Consider the following 20,411-nt stretch of genomic DNA (forward strand, 5'->3'; position numbering starts at 1 on the left):
CCTTCAATACTGGGATTGCCTGTAAAATACGTACAAGAATCCAACTCCTTATCATTTCTATAGCACTAAGATAGAAACTTTGTGTTTAACATTAATTACCAGCCCTAGATACCCTATGCTAGAGCAGCAATTACTTGTTAACACAAAAATTAAGCTATTTGCAGGCAGCGTGGCATTCCATATATACAGCACAGAGACCTCAGTGCTGTTTGGTGGTGCTTGGCTGGGAAAAGCACGACCAGCAGCATGACCTTTGACTACATCGTCATGTTGAGCAGCCCCTGCATGTTCTGAGCTCTTGGGAACTGATAAGCCGCTTCAGAACCCCACAGGTAATCAATAGGGGAGTGATTTACAAAGGAGGGAAAAAATGCGTTTTGACATTTTGGGAGGCAGAGCCTTCCTCCCACGTGAAACGTGAAACAAACAGCAGCGTATTGCCAGTATTCCTGGAAATGTTCAGCAGCAGGAGCTTAGACAGAGGCACCTGACAAGCTTTTGCTTGTTTAAGGAGATCTGCCAAACACTGTACAAGTGTCCCCAGCGCTACTACCTGATTGTCACCTTATGCAATAAGTACCCACATTTGTTCATGTGGGCTGGCACAATTGCATCTAACCATGCATGCTCCTTCACAGCTGTGAGCCCTGGAATCAAGTGACCTGAGGTGTCCAAGCCAAGATGTCTTAAAGTTACTGCTCTTCAAGACAGTAGCTGACATTTTTAACAGATTACCCTCTTTTAAAGTGTGTTAGTCTGGGTAACCCAAAATAAGCACTGTTAGTTTGTAATTGTTTCTAAAAAAACCTAAAAGTGTATTGTTCCCTGTTGAAACTAGGAACAGAACTAATCAATTAGGCAACCTTGTCTAATTTTATCACTTAACTAGTGAAGGGAACAAGACAGGACTGTAAATGTGACCAAAAAATGAATGTGGTTGTAGCAAGAATCAAGTCTGCAATTGCTTCACGGCAGTCAGGCAGTTTAACTTTCTTGCACTGGCAGAACATCAGCCTTGGTGGAAGAACATGAAGTCTGGTATAACTGGCTACAGCAAACTGCTGGTGACAGAAATTATCCTTCACGTGACCTGAGCTTTCTCATCCTCCAAGTGTAGGACTGTTTCCAAGTATCCTGGCTCAGAAGCCTTGTAAATTTTAAAAAGAGAACATTGCTCTCAAATCTAAGAGGACTCTAAAAAATCCTCTTATTTTGCTCTTTGTCCTCAATATTCCCCTTTCTTCTAATAGTCCCTCATCTCTCTCAACAATTTGGCTAGTTATCGTTCAGTTTCATGCACACAGGATAAATCAGTCACTTGTAACATGATGCCAAATCATTCCCACACTCTCTCTTCTCTACTTGGGCCCCCATAATGAAGGCTCTGAATTTACTGAGCTCTCAGCTTAACTGGCTTTTTGGCTTCTAGCTGGACCTCTTTGCTGAATCTATACTGATGAGCCATTCAGTCCCACTGCTGCTTGTTTTCTTGATCTTGCCTCTCTGACCTACTGCCCTGGGTCAGTGCCTCTGCTCCCTAGAGATGCCATTCAGTGGACTTGGTCTTCACTGAACACTGCTCGCGCGCTCTCTGGTCTCTGTGGTGTTAGTATATTCTATTCTGTGTTCGTCACCTCCTCTCCTTTAGGATTGTGCATCATCCACTGCTTAATTCCTTCGCTCATCCTTCCTTTGTCTTCCAAAGACATGGCATCTCTTCCAGTTACAGTTCCAGATGTGATTTCTTCCAGTCCCAAGACTGTTGATCCTCATGCTACTTCATTCTTTTTTACCCTTGATCTTTTCCTCAGCCCTTTCTCCCATTGCTGGGACTGCCTCATCTGCTAGCAGTGGCACGCAAGTATCAATATTTAATCCTCTGCTCTTGTACAGTACACAGAGAATCTGCATGGGCAGGCAATGTGTGTCTAACTGCAGCTTGTCTTTGCAACTGCATGCCCTCCGATTTCCACCTTCTGGCTTACCAGGAAGTTTTACTCTTTGGCGTCCCAACCCTAGGTCATGGCCTAGCCACCTTCTGCTTCACAGGCTCCATAGGAACAGCTGTCCTCAACCTGTTAGTGACCCCTTAACTACAAAACCCGTACTTCACCTCCTTAGTCTGTCAGACTTTGACACCCTCAGCCATGCAATATTATGGGGAGAAGGGGTCTTGTCCCGATTTATGCAAACTTGTGTCACTTATATTTGGCCAGAACATCACTCAAATGTCTCAGCCCCTACTGTTGCACTCTCTGCATCACAGATGAGCCACATTTTCAAGGCTTGGTATTTACAAGCTGTCACTTCTCACTGTCTATCAAAGAGCTGCCTCCTGACTCTAATGATGACACCCTGCAAGACCTTCTTGTTAGATTTCCAGATAAATCAGCTTTCCTCAAATGCATGCCATGTGTTCCATGCTGCTCCTATCCCCTTTTGGGACCTCTTGCACATGGAGCTCCTGTCTTGTGTGCAGGAACATAGAGGAAAAAAAAGAAAGTCACAAACTTTTTTTTACTTTCAAATCAGTTTGTAGAAAATGAAGCCTGTAAACTCATAAATCACACAGTCACAAGCTAACAACGATTTATTCCTGCCATGGCCAAATCAGAATTCTGAGCAGAACCTTGCAGGGATAGATGTTAGTCTGGGAAAGATTTCTGACTTTTGCTTGGCAGAAGAAAAACAGTGCTGTGAGCACTGAAACGTCTCTATTGCGGACTACTTTCTGCGAGGGCTTGAAGCAGCTTATGATGCACAAAGCAATGCGTGACGCCTCTGCCCTCTATTGGTCTTGAATGGCAGCTCTTGTGTGTGCAGCAGGACCTGAACACGGCTCTCTGGGCCCACAGACTCTACAGTTATCATATATATAGGGAAAACTCTCGCTCAGGCCACTGTAAACATCAGGATCTGAATTAGGTCCTTGGTCCTGGTGATGCAGACGTCTGCATGATTATGAGTCTATCAGAAACAAGATAAATTATCTCTATAGGCATGCAAAAAATACTGTATAGGCTTATGTAAAATGACATTTGAAATGTAAGCTCTTGGCAAGTCATTTTTGGGGCTAAGTAGGTGGCTGGCATAACCTTGAAAAAGTGTGAAGTACTGCCAATAACAGAGAGCAGTTCTGCAGCCCAATGTCATATTGTTTTACTCATTAGTGGTAAAGTGTCTAAATACCAACAAATTTGTACTTTTGATTTAGCATAGGAGTGACAGATAGTGTATACGTCCATATGGTAATGAGTCTTAGCTTATTTTGTATCACAGGACTATACCAGTTCCCAGAGGGGGAGGATGGTCACAGAGCCATTCCCTGTACTGTTACGTACATTTCCTATACCTTTCATCCCACTACCAAAGTAAAAGTAAGTTGAACAAAATTTCCGATTTAGCACTAACATAGTCATTGTACATGGTGTCGTCATATGCAGACACTTAAAGCACCACTATTTAGCAGCATTCGATGATGACATTAAGGAACTGCACCAAAGAGAGAAGAGGCGGAAATACATCTTTTCCTGTGTGACAAAGACTTTTAAAGGTGATCAGTAATTAACAGCTTAGAGAGAAATGTGCCTTGTTAACTTCAATCATGATTTCAGAAGTAAGTAGTGTTCCATAGAGATCCTAGTATCTTCATTTCCTGAGTACTGTATCTGTATCCTTTTTTTTTTTTTTTTTTCCTGAAAAAAAGCTGCAAACGATTGTTACAATCCTGCTCAGTCACATCAACTCTTAACCTCACTGCTTGGCTGGGGTCGTCCTGTTTCAGCTCCTGCAGTGTCCTGCCACTGCAAATAGGTGCCTTTGATTCTTGTCTCAACATTCGCTACACACAAGGCCATATTTAAACATAATAAAAGAGTGAAGGAAAGGGTCTATTTGGGTAAAGCTGAGGAAATACTGTATTTCTTTAAAATTTCAAGCCTCTGCTGGTGTAATTGAAATGCACTGAATGTCCAAATCCAGGAGGCAGAAGTCAAAGCGAGCAGAAGTCGGTGACAGATCATACTTAAGGCATCATCTTGGTTCTTCTTTTTCCAGTTCAGATGCTGTGGAGTCTCCAACTACACTGACTGGTTTGAAGTGTACAATACAACCCGGGTGCCGGACTCCTGCTGCTTAGAATTCAGTGAGAACTGTGGACTCCATTCCCCAGGGACCTGGTGGAAAGCGGTGAGTAGCTGGAGCTCAGCAGCTGCCTTGCAACCCAGGCAGCTAGTCATTTGCAGGGCCATACAGATGATAAGGTATGTTGTACCCTTACTCATCTTCTTTAATTAGGTGGTTTCAGAAGGCTCACGTTGAGCTGTGGCTTTTGACCTCCAGTGAAACTGCCAATTTAATTATTTTTATGAGCTGAAAGCTTTCCTTTCAGTAGGCTCTAAGCTGTTTGTTGTTTCACATTGTAGACAAGTACTATCCAACACTGATCTGCAGCACAGTCTAGCTAGATCTAACTAGGATGTGACAGGATTGTCCTTTTCAATGTCTGACCCACTGGAGTCAGGTAGAGATAAAGGCAAATGGCACACACACACGCACACACCCTGGAGCAGCAGCCATAACTTATTGTGGCTCAGGGAGTCGTGAGGCAAGAGGGCTGTGTGAGCCTGAAGTGCTCTGCCAGGAACGCTAGTTCAGGGGCCTCCATTGCACAGTAGGAGAGGGGGAACTATTTTGCTGAATTGCCAGCAGCATTTTTTTTGCAATGAGTTTCTGCACTTGCCTGTAATTAAATTCAAAACTCCATGGGATAATTTCCCTACAATGTCCTCAGGAAGATCCTTCCAGAGCAGATAGTCAGAGCTCAAATTCTTCTGTGAAATTAGCTCAGCAGTTCTTTGTGCTAATGACAGGTAGTGCAGTTACCCAGGAGGGGCGTGGAGTAAGGCCATCTGATGAAGTGGAATTATAAGGAAGTTTTGCTGGTTCTAATGGTTTGTGAAGACGAGTAAAGCTCTCTTGGCCACTTTCTAGTGAGATTTCATATGCATGGATTGGCACTGGCAGAGACAGAGTTCCAACCAACCATGGCTCCCTTCTACCTCTCAAATAGCTCCAAGTCAAATTTTGAATTAAAGGATTTAAAAGTTGTTCTTCTATTTTATTCTGGGTACCAAGATCAGTGCAGGTTAAGACCATGTCTTCTGGGGCACATTAATAGTTTTTTCCTTTATACACATGTGAAAGCCACTAACTGAAGGCTGACTGATTCTTGGCCATGTACATTTACAAGACAGAGGGCACAATTTTTGCACAAGGTTGGCTTACAGACATTATTTATTATTTACACATTATTTAAAGAAAGGTTTCCCTTGGGCCAAGTCCACCCTGCGCAACACTGGGCCAGGAACATGAAGCTACAGCTACTGCAGAATTTAAAGCAGGAAGAAAATAACGATGGAGCACCCATACTGCAATTTGAAATGATGGAAAATGAATGGTATGAAATGGGCCTATGTGCAGCAAGTGTGGCTACTGAGCAGCTCTCACTGGAACTTTTGGGTTTGATTGTAATAAATATTTGTTTTCCTGAAACATGGAGAAAATGAAAGGCTCATTCTGAAGTTCTAACTGCTTCTAGCTGGTTTTTAGAGGGCAAAGAGGACCCAAATCCATGGCTTGTTTATTTTTAGTTACTGGCCCAATTTATATGGAACAGTGCTTGTGCAGCATTTCGGAGGCGCACTTTTTTGTGTCATTACAATTAGTACTTCATGTTTAAGCTTCAACCCAGAAATACACGGTAGTTGCTCTAATGCCAAAATGATAATTCAGGCTACCTAGCAGCTTAATCTGATCTGGCTCTTTTCTAACTGTATATTCCCAGAGGAATAGAGCTGTGTGTTTATCACTAATGCAATATTCTGGGGTTTTTTTTCCAGCCTTGCTACGAAACAGTGAAAATATGGCTCCAGGAAAACTTACTAGCAGTGGGAATCTTTGGATTGTGCACAGCTATGGTGCAGGTACAGTTTAATATCAATTTTCAAATCCTAATTAATCATAACTAAATAAGTAACCATAGATCCAGATACACTCTGCCCAAGCCTGTTTTAATAATTCCAAATTTTGCATGATGTTAGAGTAACACTGCAAAATTTAAGTCTTTTATGTTTTAATTTAGTTAAAATGCCATGTACAAGGTACAGAACTAGGAATACTACACGAATTTTCTGGTTTATGATGCACTGCAGAGAACAGGCACTTTATCAAGTGGTTTATCTAAAGCTTAGACTAGACTCAGTGGAGAGGTATTCCCTGCCATCCAAAGACAGAAGCCTAATTAGGGTAGGGTGAATTGCCTTTTAGGGTACTTATATTTGTCCAGTCATTCTCCAGAGAGGACCACCCACTTAGGCTAAATATCTAACTTCAAGATAGCCTAAAGGTAGCTTGAGGCTTCAACCCCATCCTCAGTCCTAGGATAAGTTACAAGTTGCAATGTTTGTTACCATTACTCAACCTTGCCCATAAAACCATGCTCCTTTTCTATTAATTGCAGGGAAATTAGGTAAATAAGATTGGCATAGACTTGCCTATCAGATTTTCAACCTGCAGTTATTTCCAACATAAACTGGGTTAGAGAAGAATCAGATGTCAGTGTAGTACCTTGTCTCCTCCGTACCTGTGTCTTTAATCCAGCTTGCCATGGTCGTGGCCACAGTGTAGCCCCAATGGCACAAACCTTCCCCCGAGAATACACAGGTGAACGCTGTGCTAGAGCTCAGGCTGTTTCAGCTGCATGCCAACCCTCCTCCATTTATGGGCCAAAGTCCCATTTCTGAATGCAGTGAAGATGGAGCTTTAGCTTCCAGCTCCACCTCTCTCTCACAGTCAACATATAAGCAGAAATGATGGCATCACTGAGCTAATTAATATCATGTAACTCCACATTAACCCAAGTTTGGGGGGTTTTTTTCAACTTTGCTAGTGGTATACCACTAGCAGCAGCAAGAGAGCCTGCGATGAGAAATACCGCTCATATTTCCACTAATGTCAGATTAGGCAGAATGGCATGTATCTTACTCTCTCATATGTCACATAGTGGCTGCAACTTATTAATGCAAATGCCTGACTCCTTGTAGGCACAAATTCAGTAGAGTTTTGGTTTTTGTTTTCCAGTACAGCAAGCAGATAGGCTTAGGGAAAAAGATAAAGCACAACAAGATCATATGGCAGAGAGACCATGCAAGAGTGTTGTTAATATATTACCACGTTTTCAGCTTTGGAGTAGCTATTCAGCATTTAGAGAGTCTTTAAAAGATACATTAAAAACCCAGCAGCCCATGTCAGAGTCCTTCTCATAGACCTGGATTATATTTAGTGTATTAAAGACAATAATAACTTTCTGACAGAAAGACATTACTAGTTTGCATGGGAGAAAACACATCAGACAATTTAAAAATGCTAATTGATATTCCTAGTAAATGCTGTGAAATACAGAGAAAACACCTCAGAACACAAAAGATTTTTAGTCTGTCTTCCAGCAGCCAAAACCAAAAGTTTTGATGCACTGTGACCTAAAATGAATTGGGCTCCCGCTATTGTCGCTGTTACAATGTTGTTCTGGCCATAAGCACGTGACAGCTTTTGTTTTTCACATTAACAATGGTTATAGTTAGAATCATACAGTGACACAACTTGAAGGATACACAGCACATGTGGCAGAAGAATCTTCTTCAGTCATGCATGCTCAAAATTATAAAACAAATTCAGCCACCAAGGTTTTATTATGCAGCTGTCCCTGAAGGTGTTCCTTTGCTAGGCACAGTGTTCAGGGGGATACTTCCAAAAGGTATGTGCTTACTGTAAAACAGCACACTAAAGCCTAACAATCTTACTTCACTGTGGAAGAATGGGAAATGAAGGAAGGAAAAAAAAAAAAGGTTATAAAGCTGTTATTTATAAAGTAGTATGTGTGTTATTCATGTACTCCTTCAAAATACTCATTAACAGGAACAACTATTTATGTAAAGACTAAATCTGAAGTGGTCAAATTAAGTGCTTAAAATAAAATTCATACAAAAAATTTCTACCTTTATTTCAATGACAATTTTTACAGTGGTGTTGCAAAGGAATAGTAACAACCACTTAGTACATTCATCTAAGTACTTCAGCTGAAAATAAGACTCTCTTCTCCATACCTTTTTCTGATGAAGTAATCTACCAGAGGCAGCACAGCAGGTCAGTAGTTGTGCTGGGAGAAGAACCACCACCTCCCTGCTGCTTCTCTTGAATAGGCTGAGTAGGAAGACACATACATTGTTGATGAGGCATTGATGGTTATGATTAATGCATGGACAGTCTCCAGTGATTCCCCTCCAAGGACCTGTGCACACATACGCTTGGAAAAGTAAAGCATAGTAAACTAAACCACAGCATCCTTTGGGTCAGGGATGAACCTGATTGTCTTTCAAAGCAATAGCTGCAGAGATAACCACACAGCCCCAAAGCTGTGGGTTGGTACTATAAAATATTTTAGACCAAAAGACACCCAAACATTTCTTTTCGATATACCTCTTCCCAGTATCTGGTGGCTGCTTTTCATGGAGAAATCGCCTCTCCCATGCTCTCATTGCTCATTCCATAAAACAGCAATACAGATAAGGACAAAAGGCAGACAGAAACTAGGAAAGGAACAAGGACATGAACCAGCAGGAAAAGCAGTATGCGATGTGTCTTCCTGTGTGTGAACAAAACCAGTGTAAGCATGCTTTTCTGGCTTTTTTTGTTTGTTTCAATAAATAGGATTTTTTTTACTTACTGAAAAACAATTGTTTGTTTGTTTTCTCTTAGATTCTCGGACTCACCTTTGCAATGACCATGTATTGTCAGGTAGTCAAGGCAGACACCTACTGTGCATAGATACCATTCCCAATCTTTCTGCTCCTCCTCCAAAGGACACAGGAGAAATCTCCTTCATGCTCATTCATCTGACTTCCCCCCCCCCCCCCCCCCCCCTTTGTACTATAAACTGTGTATAGTGCTATCTTTCTGAAGATCTTGTGAATCACCCCACTTTACGGAAGGAGGAAGAAAAGAAAAAGTCAGTACTTGAACTGGCACAGGTAAGAAGCAGCCTTGTCTTTAAACAGAAGAAAACCTTCAAAGAGCAATGGCTCTTTTTCTATGGCCTATGGCAAAGCAAAGGAGGCTGCTTATGAGGGGCTGATCTGCAAACCGATGTTAGGAAAAGATTGCACTGAGGCAACCTCTGCAAAACCTGCCAGGTTGCCTTCCCGCATTTCATGGTCCGGAAGAGAGGGCATAGAAAATGAGTATTCTTCAGCATGGAAAGAAGGTACAGAGTAGCTAGTGCTGAATGCAATTGTAATTTTACTACAGTTTGCACACAGCTAAAATGTCAAGATCAAGCAGCCCTGCCTCCAAGTGTCTCAAGATGATTTTGTAGCCAGGAGAGGATCATCTTCAGAAATGTGTTATTTTAAAGGAGTATTTTTAATTTTATGTGCTGCAAAGTCAGGCTTTTAATCATAATCTGTACAGTGAGATCTGGCTGTTAAGGGAAAACAATATTGGACGTTGTCTCACTTATTAATTGCCAGCAGCATATAGATGCTTGACTGTATATGTAATATATATTACATTCATATACACATACTGTTCTGAAAGGAGGTGAAATACCCAGCATCTAACCTCAGAAAGAGGGAACCTTTCTATCCCATTTTACATTCCAACTCAAATAACCAAGTATTATTTCTTGTAGGAAGCACTATCACTTATACCTCTGGGAAACAAGTAATTACTTTCAGCTGTATCTTCATTTCAGTAAACAACTTGTGAGTGGGCTCTCTCTGTCATTCTACTATGGTTTTATTTTTTATCATCCCTGTTTCAAGTTAGTTTGCCAAAAAATATCACTCATTTCCACACTTGAAGATCATACAAAGCTGTCAGCTGTTCCTTCTCTGAGTGTCACCATTTCCTTAATTTACTTTGGGATATCATCATCTGCAGGTATGATAGAGTTGCCTTGTTGAGGAAAAATCTTTTGCATGTTCCCCATTTTTCTGAGAGTTATTAAGACTTCAGATGTTTTTATGCTTAGGCTTTTTCCATGTCCGTCCCCCCCCAACTGCATGCTTACAACAGCCAAGACACATCAGTCTTTGTTAGAACTGGAGTCACCTCTCAGTTCTGCTTTTCAAACCCATCTTCCTCTGCCTGGCTGTTGGCTAGAATATGCCCCACACTTTCTAGAATTTGCAGAAATCAAAATCATAACTTTCCTTAGCCAGAAAACAGCCACCAATTGTCCAATTTCCCCACCCTGCATTGGTAACAGAAGTAATTTAAGTAGCACCCTTCTTTGCACGCCCTCTCATCATGAGGTCAAGAATCAGATGTTTGCTATTGTTCAAACAAACAATTCCCCATCAGGAAGCAGCTGCAGATATTGCACATGTGACAGGGAGAAGCTGAAGCACCCCAAGGAAAGGACACAGCAGGGAAGAGGCAAACAGAGCAATGCAGCTGGCCTGCTCCCTGCAGCCAGCCTTTGAGGACCGCTCAGCCACTGACAATAGACCAGAAAGACAACCATGGTGCCCCTGTTTTCCCAGAAAGCTCAATGCAGCCATTCCTACCGTGACAGACTAAAAGCATGCATTAAGTTCAGGCAAAAAAAGTTACCCTGTACCTTTACTGCTTACAACAGCAGGTCTCAGCTATGAGTGACATTTTGCTTACTTGATTTAAAGGCAATTGCCAGCAGTAAAGCTGGACTCACCAACTCACAGCCTATTGAACAATCTCCTTAACACCTGTTAAGTAACACTTAAGTAACCTACTGCTTAGGTTTTGGGTTGGTTTTTCTCCTCTTTCTTTGCTGATTCCCTGCAGTCATCTCACCCCCTTAGGCTCCATATTTTGTGGGGAAGTGCTTAGGACAGTCTGGTGTGTGAAAGAGCAAGTATCTTCCAAAATCTTACCCCCCACCTTTACACATCAACCTCTGTAGCACAGGGCATTTAGCTGTGCAGGCTAAGTTGAAAGTAACATAGTCCTTGCATGCATTTTATGTGGCTTCCCAATCACTCACTATCACAGCAGCCACCACCACTAAAGGATTTTACTGCCATGCTAACAAGCCTTGACAAATGTTAACAGACCTCAACCCAAGACAGAGGTTAAACTGAGTGAGTAGCCCACACACAGGCACCCTGCACCCCAAGCAAGAGACTTACTCTGGGTGTTACAATCACCAGTCTCAATGCTGTCTGCTTCCTCAGCCCAGGCTGACCTGGCAACAGTCCTGCTGTTCGAAAGATGGTGTAAGTCAGTCCATTCCTTCCCTCTCTCCACTACGTTCCTTTCTTACCTACATAGACATGATTCCAGGTTAGATGTACCATTAGTTCTTACCATGGTTTATAGTTTGTACACACAGGTGCTCCTGCTGACAGCTCAGAGCTTCCACCACTGAAAAGCAGCATAACAGAGTGATGAATACATTAATAAAACATCGATTTTTAAGAAAGATAAAAGGTAGATAAGTCTATTTGTAGTGATCCCTGCCATTAAAAATTAACACAGAGACAGCAGGCTGCTGATGGCTTAGCTGATAAGATTAAACCATTGTGCAGCAGAGCTCCCGCAGAGGGCAGCTCTCATCAATTTGCCTGGTAGTGGGAGAAGACAGCTCACAAGCCTGCATCTTGTGAGTCTCCCAATAATATGTGCTGAGCTCTTTCTTAGAAAAGACTGCTAGACTTCAGCTAAATCTACAGAAGAAACAAAGTGAGAAAGAGAGACTGAAGAAAAGTCACACTTTGTAGTTCCCTCTAATTATTTTCCACAGTTTAGGTGTTTTTACAACAAGATAAACTGCGTCGGTTTTCCAAAACCGGGTATCTATAAGGAGTATAAGCAATATTCATTTTGTAAATCCCAGTCACTGCAACAGAAACATACAGCACTAACTGCTGAAAAGAAAGAAAGGAGAAAAAAAACACCCAACCCAGAAAAACCCTGCAACCCAAAACAAACACCCAGACCACACATGGCTGCTAATTCTTTTTTTAAATACTACCCTTACACTGCCAACTGAGATGCTACTGCAACTTGTTTATAACTTGAACCAGACTATTTTCTATATTTGATGTTATTAACTCTCTACACACAGGCCAAGCAGATGTTATGGTGCTTAAAGCATTACCAGCACAATCCAATTTCAAACCTCTGAACATACTGCATATAACAAGCCTCAGACTTAACATATTTTCTTTTTAAAAGCATTGCATCCTTTCTCTGCTGACAAGGACAGAATATTTTGTGGTATGTAACAGCAAGAATCTTTTTTTAAAAACCAAAAAAAGATAGTTCCATATTATGCATAAAACTTCATGTTGAACCGGTTGATTTTAAATAAATACCCTGTAGTACCTAATACCCATTTAAAGGCTGCTTATATCATATGTATGCAGAGCAAGACAGAAGTCATTCCAGTTGCTTCCATTGGTGTTTTGTCACCTTTAGTAAAGTCTTTTATATTATTTTCACTTCTTATCTTTAAACACAAAGGAGGACTCAATATATTTAAATTAAAGACAGAACCAAAGGCAACAAAGACATTGAAGGACAGCACTCCTAATTTATACTCATTGCTCTTCCTGCTTAACAAGATGTGAAGGCACAGTGCACATGGCTGGACCTCCTGAATCCAGCAACATCAGGATTTAGCTTTTAGATTCAGTCCACTATACTTCTGGCTTTTCATCTTCACAGTTACAATAATAGATGTATAAATATTTAATAGAATATGATTTATTTTCCTGTACAGTAACTGTCAGTAGCAGCCAAATCTTATTGCTTGTACAAACCAGTATTATTTAGTTACACATCATGTAGTGCACAATCACTGAAATTCACTCCAGTTTCTGTTCTATGAATACTTCTTTGTTCTCCCCCTCAAATAATATAAATTCGTAAAGGTTTATTCTTCCATTTAATAATTACCATTTGAATGCAGCATTGTATGATTTATAATATGGAGAGGAAGGAACTGCACAGAAGCTGTAGAAATATTTTATCTTGCATCAGCAATATTGCTGTTATGCAAATCCACCCAAACCCCTCACTTCCCACAAACTAATTAAGAACTGGTTACATCTTTCAGCACACATGGTTCCCAGCTGCCTCATTCATAGATAGGACAGGAGGTTGTTAGCATGGAGAAAGGTGAAGCCTTTCACTTACCCCTTAGCTTCATTGTTGTGCTATAAATATGGCACCAAAGGTAAGCAACAGAAACCAGGAGTTGATTGTGGCATTTATTTTAAAACCAGACTCTTTATTAACTTTGTCTGCAAGGATTCTTGCTAAGTGTGAATGATCTTCATAGATACAGAGTTAGACAATTCACAGTAAGAAAACAAGTCAGGACTCACCATGGGAAATTTTGTTTGGATTCCATTGTGAATTCTCTTAGGTTGTCACCGATATCTTACCACAGTGGTCAGGTCTCCTTAGTTCTTTGGATTTTGTCGCTGCAACTCCAGTGATACATTTTTGTGCATTCATATGAAGAACAAAATTGAAGATATACATTTTATTTTTTAAATTTATTAAATATTCTTTAAAGTTTACAACAGAATGTCTTTTGTATTCTTTATACTCAACTACACTACAAGCTATAGAGTATATACATACCCAAAGATGTGTGTGTGCAAGTGCACACATACAGTATAGGCAATGAAAAAAAATAAAATACACAGCATACTTTTTTGTCATTTCTCATTATCTATCTTTGATTTGACCTATCCTGCCTTATTGATATTATTATTAAGTGGCTTACCATTCCCAGGTAATTTACACCCCCTTCTGTTTCCTTTTAAGGGCAACCTGACATTATGTGATAATCAATAACAATTCAGAAAATACTGGGAGATCAGGTTTACAGTGTAACAAAATACTTACTTAGACCTGAAACCAATTATTTTCTGTTTAGAACTTGTCTGTTACTGATAATTTTGAAACAAAAGGAGTTCTCTTTCTGAGGTAGTTGCTTAGATTCAAAGTTACATAGAAAAACTTACTTACAAAATAAACACCAGACTCTGTTAAAATGGAACAACTCCTACTATGTCAGATCAGAAGAAGGTCTGGTTAGCCAGGTACCTTGTCTGAAGTAATGTCTAATGCTGCCTTTTTCAATACAATTTATTGTACCCTCCAGGTCAAATAGCTTTGCAAGTGAAATTGCCTCTAAACTGGGTGCATTCTGAGCAACTGCACAGGCATACTATTGAAAATGTAAGGGTAGATGTGGCCTGAAAGTGGAGACCCAGAGGTTTTAGTGGTTGTTGCAGGAAACCTCATAAAGGATAACCCAAACCTTTGGTGGAAGTTTCTTACAACTCCCTCAATTCAGTAGGCACGTTTATATTTGTTGAATTTTCTTCATCCCATTAAGTGTACCACTAGATGGTCTCATTAAAGACATCTATCTTTAATCTGTTTCCGATTTTGTGAAACTTTCCACTTCAGTCTTACATTGTAGCAGTGAATTTCACAATTTCATCATGCTGTATACATTTGAAAGAACCCTTCTTCTGTGAATTTGAACATCTGCCTTTCTATTCCATTTATTCACCATTGGTTCTATACTTCAGAAATGCTAACTTAATGATTCTTACAGAAATACCTGGGCACAGAGCAGTTGTATTACCTTTACAGCCTAATTTATCTTTCCACTAAAGCTTAAATGTAGGTAATATAGTACACTTGATTTTCAAGATCTCATTGTTTCAAAAAACTAAGCCCAGCATACCTTCCCCCAGCAGCTATCCTAGTTCAGTTGTCTTTGCTTTTTGAACTACATGTTAGTAGAGACAGAAGTGTTCCTATTTTAATAACAACTAACCTAGTATTTCAGCTGACATACTGCTATTTTTCTTGAATGTACTTAACACAACTTAGGAATATCAGGCTTAGCTGATTATACCAGCTGTGTAATACAAAGTACTTTCTGTCTGCATGGTGATAATTCTCAAAGAGACTTAAGGGTAGCTGATGAAACTTCATCCAAAGTTTTGCCTTGACACATCAAAAGTGCAAAATACAGAGCCCTATGTTTCTTACGTTCCCATATGTTAAAAATCCCAAACCAATGAAGTATCTGTCATTATTAACTCACCTAGTGAATGCAATTTGAAAGGCTGTTTTTCTGAAATCTTATCAGGTGCCTATGTAGGTCATTTTACCCTAGGCCTTGCTTCCCCGCAGCCCCATAAAACTGTTTCCCCATAGAAATACTGTACATTATTCTGTTCACTAGAAATCATATGTTTTTTGTTGACCTGCAAGAACAGCTTAGTTTACATTCTTCCCCTCAACAGCCAGAAAGCATTCACTACCAAATCTACACCAGTACCTGTTAGACAGCTACACAGAGGGCCTACAAGTCATCTTGCAATGCGTGGTTTTTTAATGAAGAAATGGCTGATCAGTTAAACTGGTTTCTCAAACAACTCCCTGGTACCTTTCATGCAGAAATTGTTTAGGCAGAACATTTTGTTACTACAGAATTGCTTAATAGAGTTAATTCCCTGTACTTGTGGTTACAAGAGTAACTTGAAAGGATGGGATCCTTATCCACTATAAACATCCCCTTATGTTCCCATGGCACTGCTAGTACAGAGTATGGTTCAAGTCACAGCCAACAAAATAAAATATATAACTGTATATAATTAAATCTATATAAAACAAAGTACAGCATAAAAAACCCCAACTGTTAATGTGTATTGCTTATGTGTTTATTTTTCCATATGGACAGTGACAAGAGTTTCAGATGTAAAGCATTCATCCTGAAGACCCTAAAAATTACTATAGAAATAAAGGGATTTCAGGAACTGGTTTGTGAAAGTCTATTCAGATGCATCTCATCATCTCCATCCTCCACAGATACCTTTCCTTGACTGTAAAGCTTAAGCCCATTGCTGCACCAACCCTTCCATCTCTACTGCACCCTTCAAATCTGCTGTTCTGCACAGAGGGACACCTGGTTAATCAAGGTCCCAGTCTGCCAAACACAGAGGGGATTCAGTTACTTGTATTTTATAACTTTAAGTGCCCAAGGATAGACATCTTGCACGGCTTCAAAAAGTTCAGGTTTGACATTGAGTTAGGAGACCATAGTCCCTACACAGCAGAGAAAAGTGAGTACTGTAACCAAATAACTCACGTCAGCCTAGTTATGGACCTAACTAGTGACTAAATCTGAATTACTCTCAATGTCCTCTGTTCCCCGATGCAAGCCTGCCAGTGGCTAGGTGAGCACTGTTACAGCCAGAACTGTCACTAGTTGTTTAGCATTCTCCAGAGAGACTAATGCTGTGGGGATTTTTTTCCTCCTTTTTTCTTTTAATCCAATTTACCTTGGAAACTTGTTCAGTGTTATTGTATCATCCACAGATGCAATTAACTGATTCTGATATTATATCTCAGCTTGGATAATAAGCACACAGAATACTGAGCTAAAAAATGCCTTGGCCTAGAAATGTTGCCATTGCTGTTCTTTTGAAATGCTCACATGCATCCACACACTATTGAGGTGACTGGAGCAGCATATGGATCCCCACGTTTTGTATTGTGGCAGCCTAATTGTCAAGATAACTTCTACAAAAAAAAAAAGGCAATTCTCAGTTCTCTCATTTTCAGGCTCTCATTTCTCAAGGAATTGAACCCTCCCCTCAAGGGAGTTACAGTTGTTTACAAACTCAATTAAGATGAAGCATTTGCAAGTACTCTAGGAAAAGAGCACTTCTCCATGGTGCTGCTTCTAGTGCTTTCTTGGAACCCCTCCTCTCACTCTATGAGCCTATACCAGATCTCTTATTGTAGTCAAAAGCTACTAAAAGCTTCTTTATAATCCTCAGAGCACCACACAGCCCTCCTCCCTCCCCACCAATGGCCACTATCTTTTCACCTGTATTAATTTTATTTGAAAGTCATGTTGGCATTAGTTGAATAGGGAGGCTGCGTGGAGCTACAACTGAAGCTATTTGGGAAAATTCCTCATGCTGTGAGCTCAGCTGTGGGAACTGGACACATAAGTATGTTAGAAAGAGAAATGGGAATATTTCCCCCTAGAAGCCAGAGGTGCTTTGACTATTCTGGTGAGCAGCTAAGTTATGCTACTTGGTCTCTCAAGGACAGAGATGCCTTTAAACCTCATGGTTGAAAGTACTCCTACTTTGGGGGGAAGAACAGAAATTGTGACCTGTGCACAACTGAAGGAATTATGGATTTGCAAATGCAAGCAGAAGAGAGTATATAGACTGAATTGATGTGTCATAAATACCAGCTCACTTTCCCTAAACAAAATAACTCACCAGCTTGGAAGTACAGCTTGTTTTCATGGAACTTGCTTGATATTTGGTGCTAATAAAAATTGAAGTTTTAAATCTCCTTCCTGTGAAGTCCATGCATTAAAGTTCTTCCCTATCAAACACCTTCTTACTCCTAACTGTGCACCACAGCTGGTTACCCTGACACAATACAACTTTCATTATCAAAAGGTCCTTTGAAATAAGTGCTTGCAGGTTTAAAAGAAGAATTATCACGTGAAACACTGGCACAATTAAAAGCTTGCTGCAAATCACACTCTCTTGTTCCTGATGGAATCAAGAGTTAATGTACATTCAGAATCTATGTACATATGATGTTCTCAGAACTAGAATATTCCAATGCAAGCAATCTTTACTATGGATTACACAGGACTCCAGTTTATCCAGACTTCTGCACCAGGAAAGGCAAGAAAGAAAAGGGAAACTAAAAATGACATGTATGAAAAAACATAGATGAAAAATATGAGAGATGTTGGAAATGGACAAGAGACGTGGGCAGACAACACTGGGCCCCCGAGCAGACCGTTTTTCCCCACTATAAGGTACAAAAATAGAGCAGTATCCCGTGAAATACACAGTCAGGTCATGCACAACAGACACAGTGTTCTTTTAGAAAGACGCTCCCAGAACTGAATCAGGGCTGCAGCGTGTATAAAGTCTCTCTATAAACTGTTGCTCCTAGTCTGTGTAATGTAGCAGATTTAGGGGTTTTGAATCTTGCGTAGATGGTGGTTCTCTCAGTTCTAGGACTAAAGCAGTCCTCTGTAGCATGCTGTGATTCAGATCTGTATGACAAAAGCTGTGATGCCCTACTGGTACTGCAGCCAGGGGCAATCAGTCCATCCCTTCGATAGAGTCTTCATCTTACCACCCCGGCAGTCATACAGGTAACTTCCTAGCAGAGGCACTGCAGTTGATACTGTCACCAGGAGAAGGGGGAAGTCACCAATCTCATCTAGCATATACACGGTTGAAGGTATGCATATAAATGTTTAGTGCTATTTTGTTTACCTTTTTTCCTTGGTCTTTCTTTCATCCTGTTCCGACTGCAATCCCATCTACTCCCCTCCTGGGTACTGTGGGTTCACAGAGCTACTGAAGGACACTGGAATACCCAGATGATGAAAACAGTTACAACGGGTACAGACACTCATTTATTTCTCTTACATCCTCCAACCTTCAGTACCTCCAGCCTCGCAGGAGATCAATCCAGGGAGCAGTGGGTGTGAATTTATATGTAATTTAAACATTACTGAAAACTGCTGAGATCCATGACATTTAAAAGAACTCAGCACGTCACAGCTGATGTGTCACTGGTCACAAGGAGCACAGTATCCTGCAAGTTAGAAAGCTTTCTTAATATCAGTTCAATTACACAGAGCATAAGGGTGTTCAGCTACATAATCAGATCTAGTACCAAAAAACTCAGTGCCCTAGTGCCTTATTTGCACAAGCAGCTTTGGTGAAGTATAAACAGAAATTTGGGACAACACTGCCATTCTCAGTGCTGACAATGCAAGCTTATTTCATTTTCATTTTAATTTAGTGAGCTCTCACTGAAAATTAAAGATTCCCCGAGAGCTTTATAGCATGAAGTGGCAAATTAAATTGAAATTGAGATAATCCCCAGAAATGTGTACACAAGTAAGTCAGCTCTAAGTCCAGACACCTTTCAGACCAGTAAGTTCTTATATAAATAAGAAAAAGCAATCTCCCACAATGAAAATATTCTCAAGCCTTTCAATTTGTGTGAAGGCATCCCAGAATGCATCACATTGTGTCTACACTATCATTGCAGTGGGACTACTCAGATCTCTATCAGACAATGAAGTACTATTGAAATGGGTTACATGAACCAGAAGAACTACAAATTTCACAGACAGGAGTTAAAAAAAAAAAAGGCAGCCAGCCAGCCAAGACAGTCTTTTCCTCTGGCTACCTTATTGAGAGCACATATCACAAGCCTCAACATAATTTTCACTTCAGTATTTTCAAATAGCAACATTTGCTTATTTGAAAGTCTAAGCAAGATATCTGTTCAGGTAGGAAAGTTGCTCAGCTCTGCAACTGTTGTTTTTCAGGTCTGTGTAAAATAGTTCCTGTAGCAACAATATAGTAAGAAGTGAAAACCCACAAGGACTGACACAGTGGGTGTACAGATGTACACAGAAGGAATTTAAGCCCCAGGATTGAAAGTAGATTTGCCAGTAGGCAAGGCTGTGCTGTAGTTTCAGTTATGTCTTCAGTGGAATTTTTGAAGCAGAGGGAAACTGCACAACCACAATGCCTAAGCATATTTAAAGATTATCATTCAGGGCTTTTAAATCCAGCTCTATGTTTCCATTAATCCACTGAGCTGCCAGCCCAATCTCACGATGGCAGGCTCACTTGCTCTCTAACAATAGAGAGCTTATTAAATATTAAGGTCTTAATCTTAAGTACTTCTGTATGACTGAGAAATCCTAAACACTGCACAGAAGATAAACATTTTCCCACTAAATATATATATACACACACACACACAGTGGTATTAGATAAAGGCAAATGTCCCCACACTAGCAGAATTGTGTAATAAATCCATTCATTTTAAAGCAGCCCATGTTTCCCTGCAGTCACATTCTCCCCCACTTGTCTCTGTGAACAGAGGTTCACAGGCTTACCTCTGAAGGACAAAAGCTCACTTTTCTCCTGCCTTGAAATGCCAGCTTAGTAATTAGAAAGAGGTTCATGGCAGGATTCACACTACTCTGATAATGCTGATGGGGAACATTACAGGAAGAGACACAGACAAACAGCTGGTTAAAGATAGCAGGACCAGCAGCACATCTGTTATTTTATCTCTGCTACTTTCCATTATATTATTTTTAAAAGCATTCAGCCAAGATAGCCTAATTTTTAAGCAGAAGCTAACTAAAATGCATAAGCTGAATATGTATCCAATACAAGATTTTCTGAAAAAAATAATTTTCTACCTAACAGGGAAGGGCGGGGGGGGGGGGGGGGGAACACGAGCAACAGGTTTCA

The 20,411-nt window shown here is 40.4% G+C and overlaps 1 protein-coding gene across 1 annotated transcript in view; it reads left to right on the forward strand.

The window, feature by feature from the left end:
- Window positions 1-9,830, forward strand: part of TSPAN4 (tetraspanin 4) — a 209,906-nt gene extending 200,076 nt beyond the window's left edge. The window contains exons 5-7 of the mRNA XM_010562567.1: window positions 4,057-4,188; window positions 5,901-5,984; window positions 8,815-9,830. Coding sequence (XP_010560869.1) covers window positions 4,057-4,188; window positions 5,901-5,984; window positions 8,815-8,883 — 285 coding nt within the window. The 3' untranslated portion in view covers window positions 8,884-9,830. The remainder of the gene's footprint in view (window positions 1-4,056; window positions 4,189-5,900; window positions 5,985-8,814) is intronic.
- The last annotated feature ends 10,581 nt before the right edge of the window (window positions 9,831-20,411 follow it).

This window comes from Haliaeetus leucocephalus, unplaced genomic scaffold (assembly GCF_000737465.1).
Source record: "Haliaeetus leucocephalus isolate CR32 unplaced genomic scaffold, Haliaeetus_leucocephalus-4.0 Scaffold161, whole genome shotgun sequence".
NCBI lineage: Eukaryota > Metazoa > Chordata > Aves > Accipitriformes > Accipitridae > Haliaeetus > Haliaeetus leucocephalus.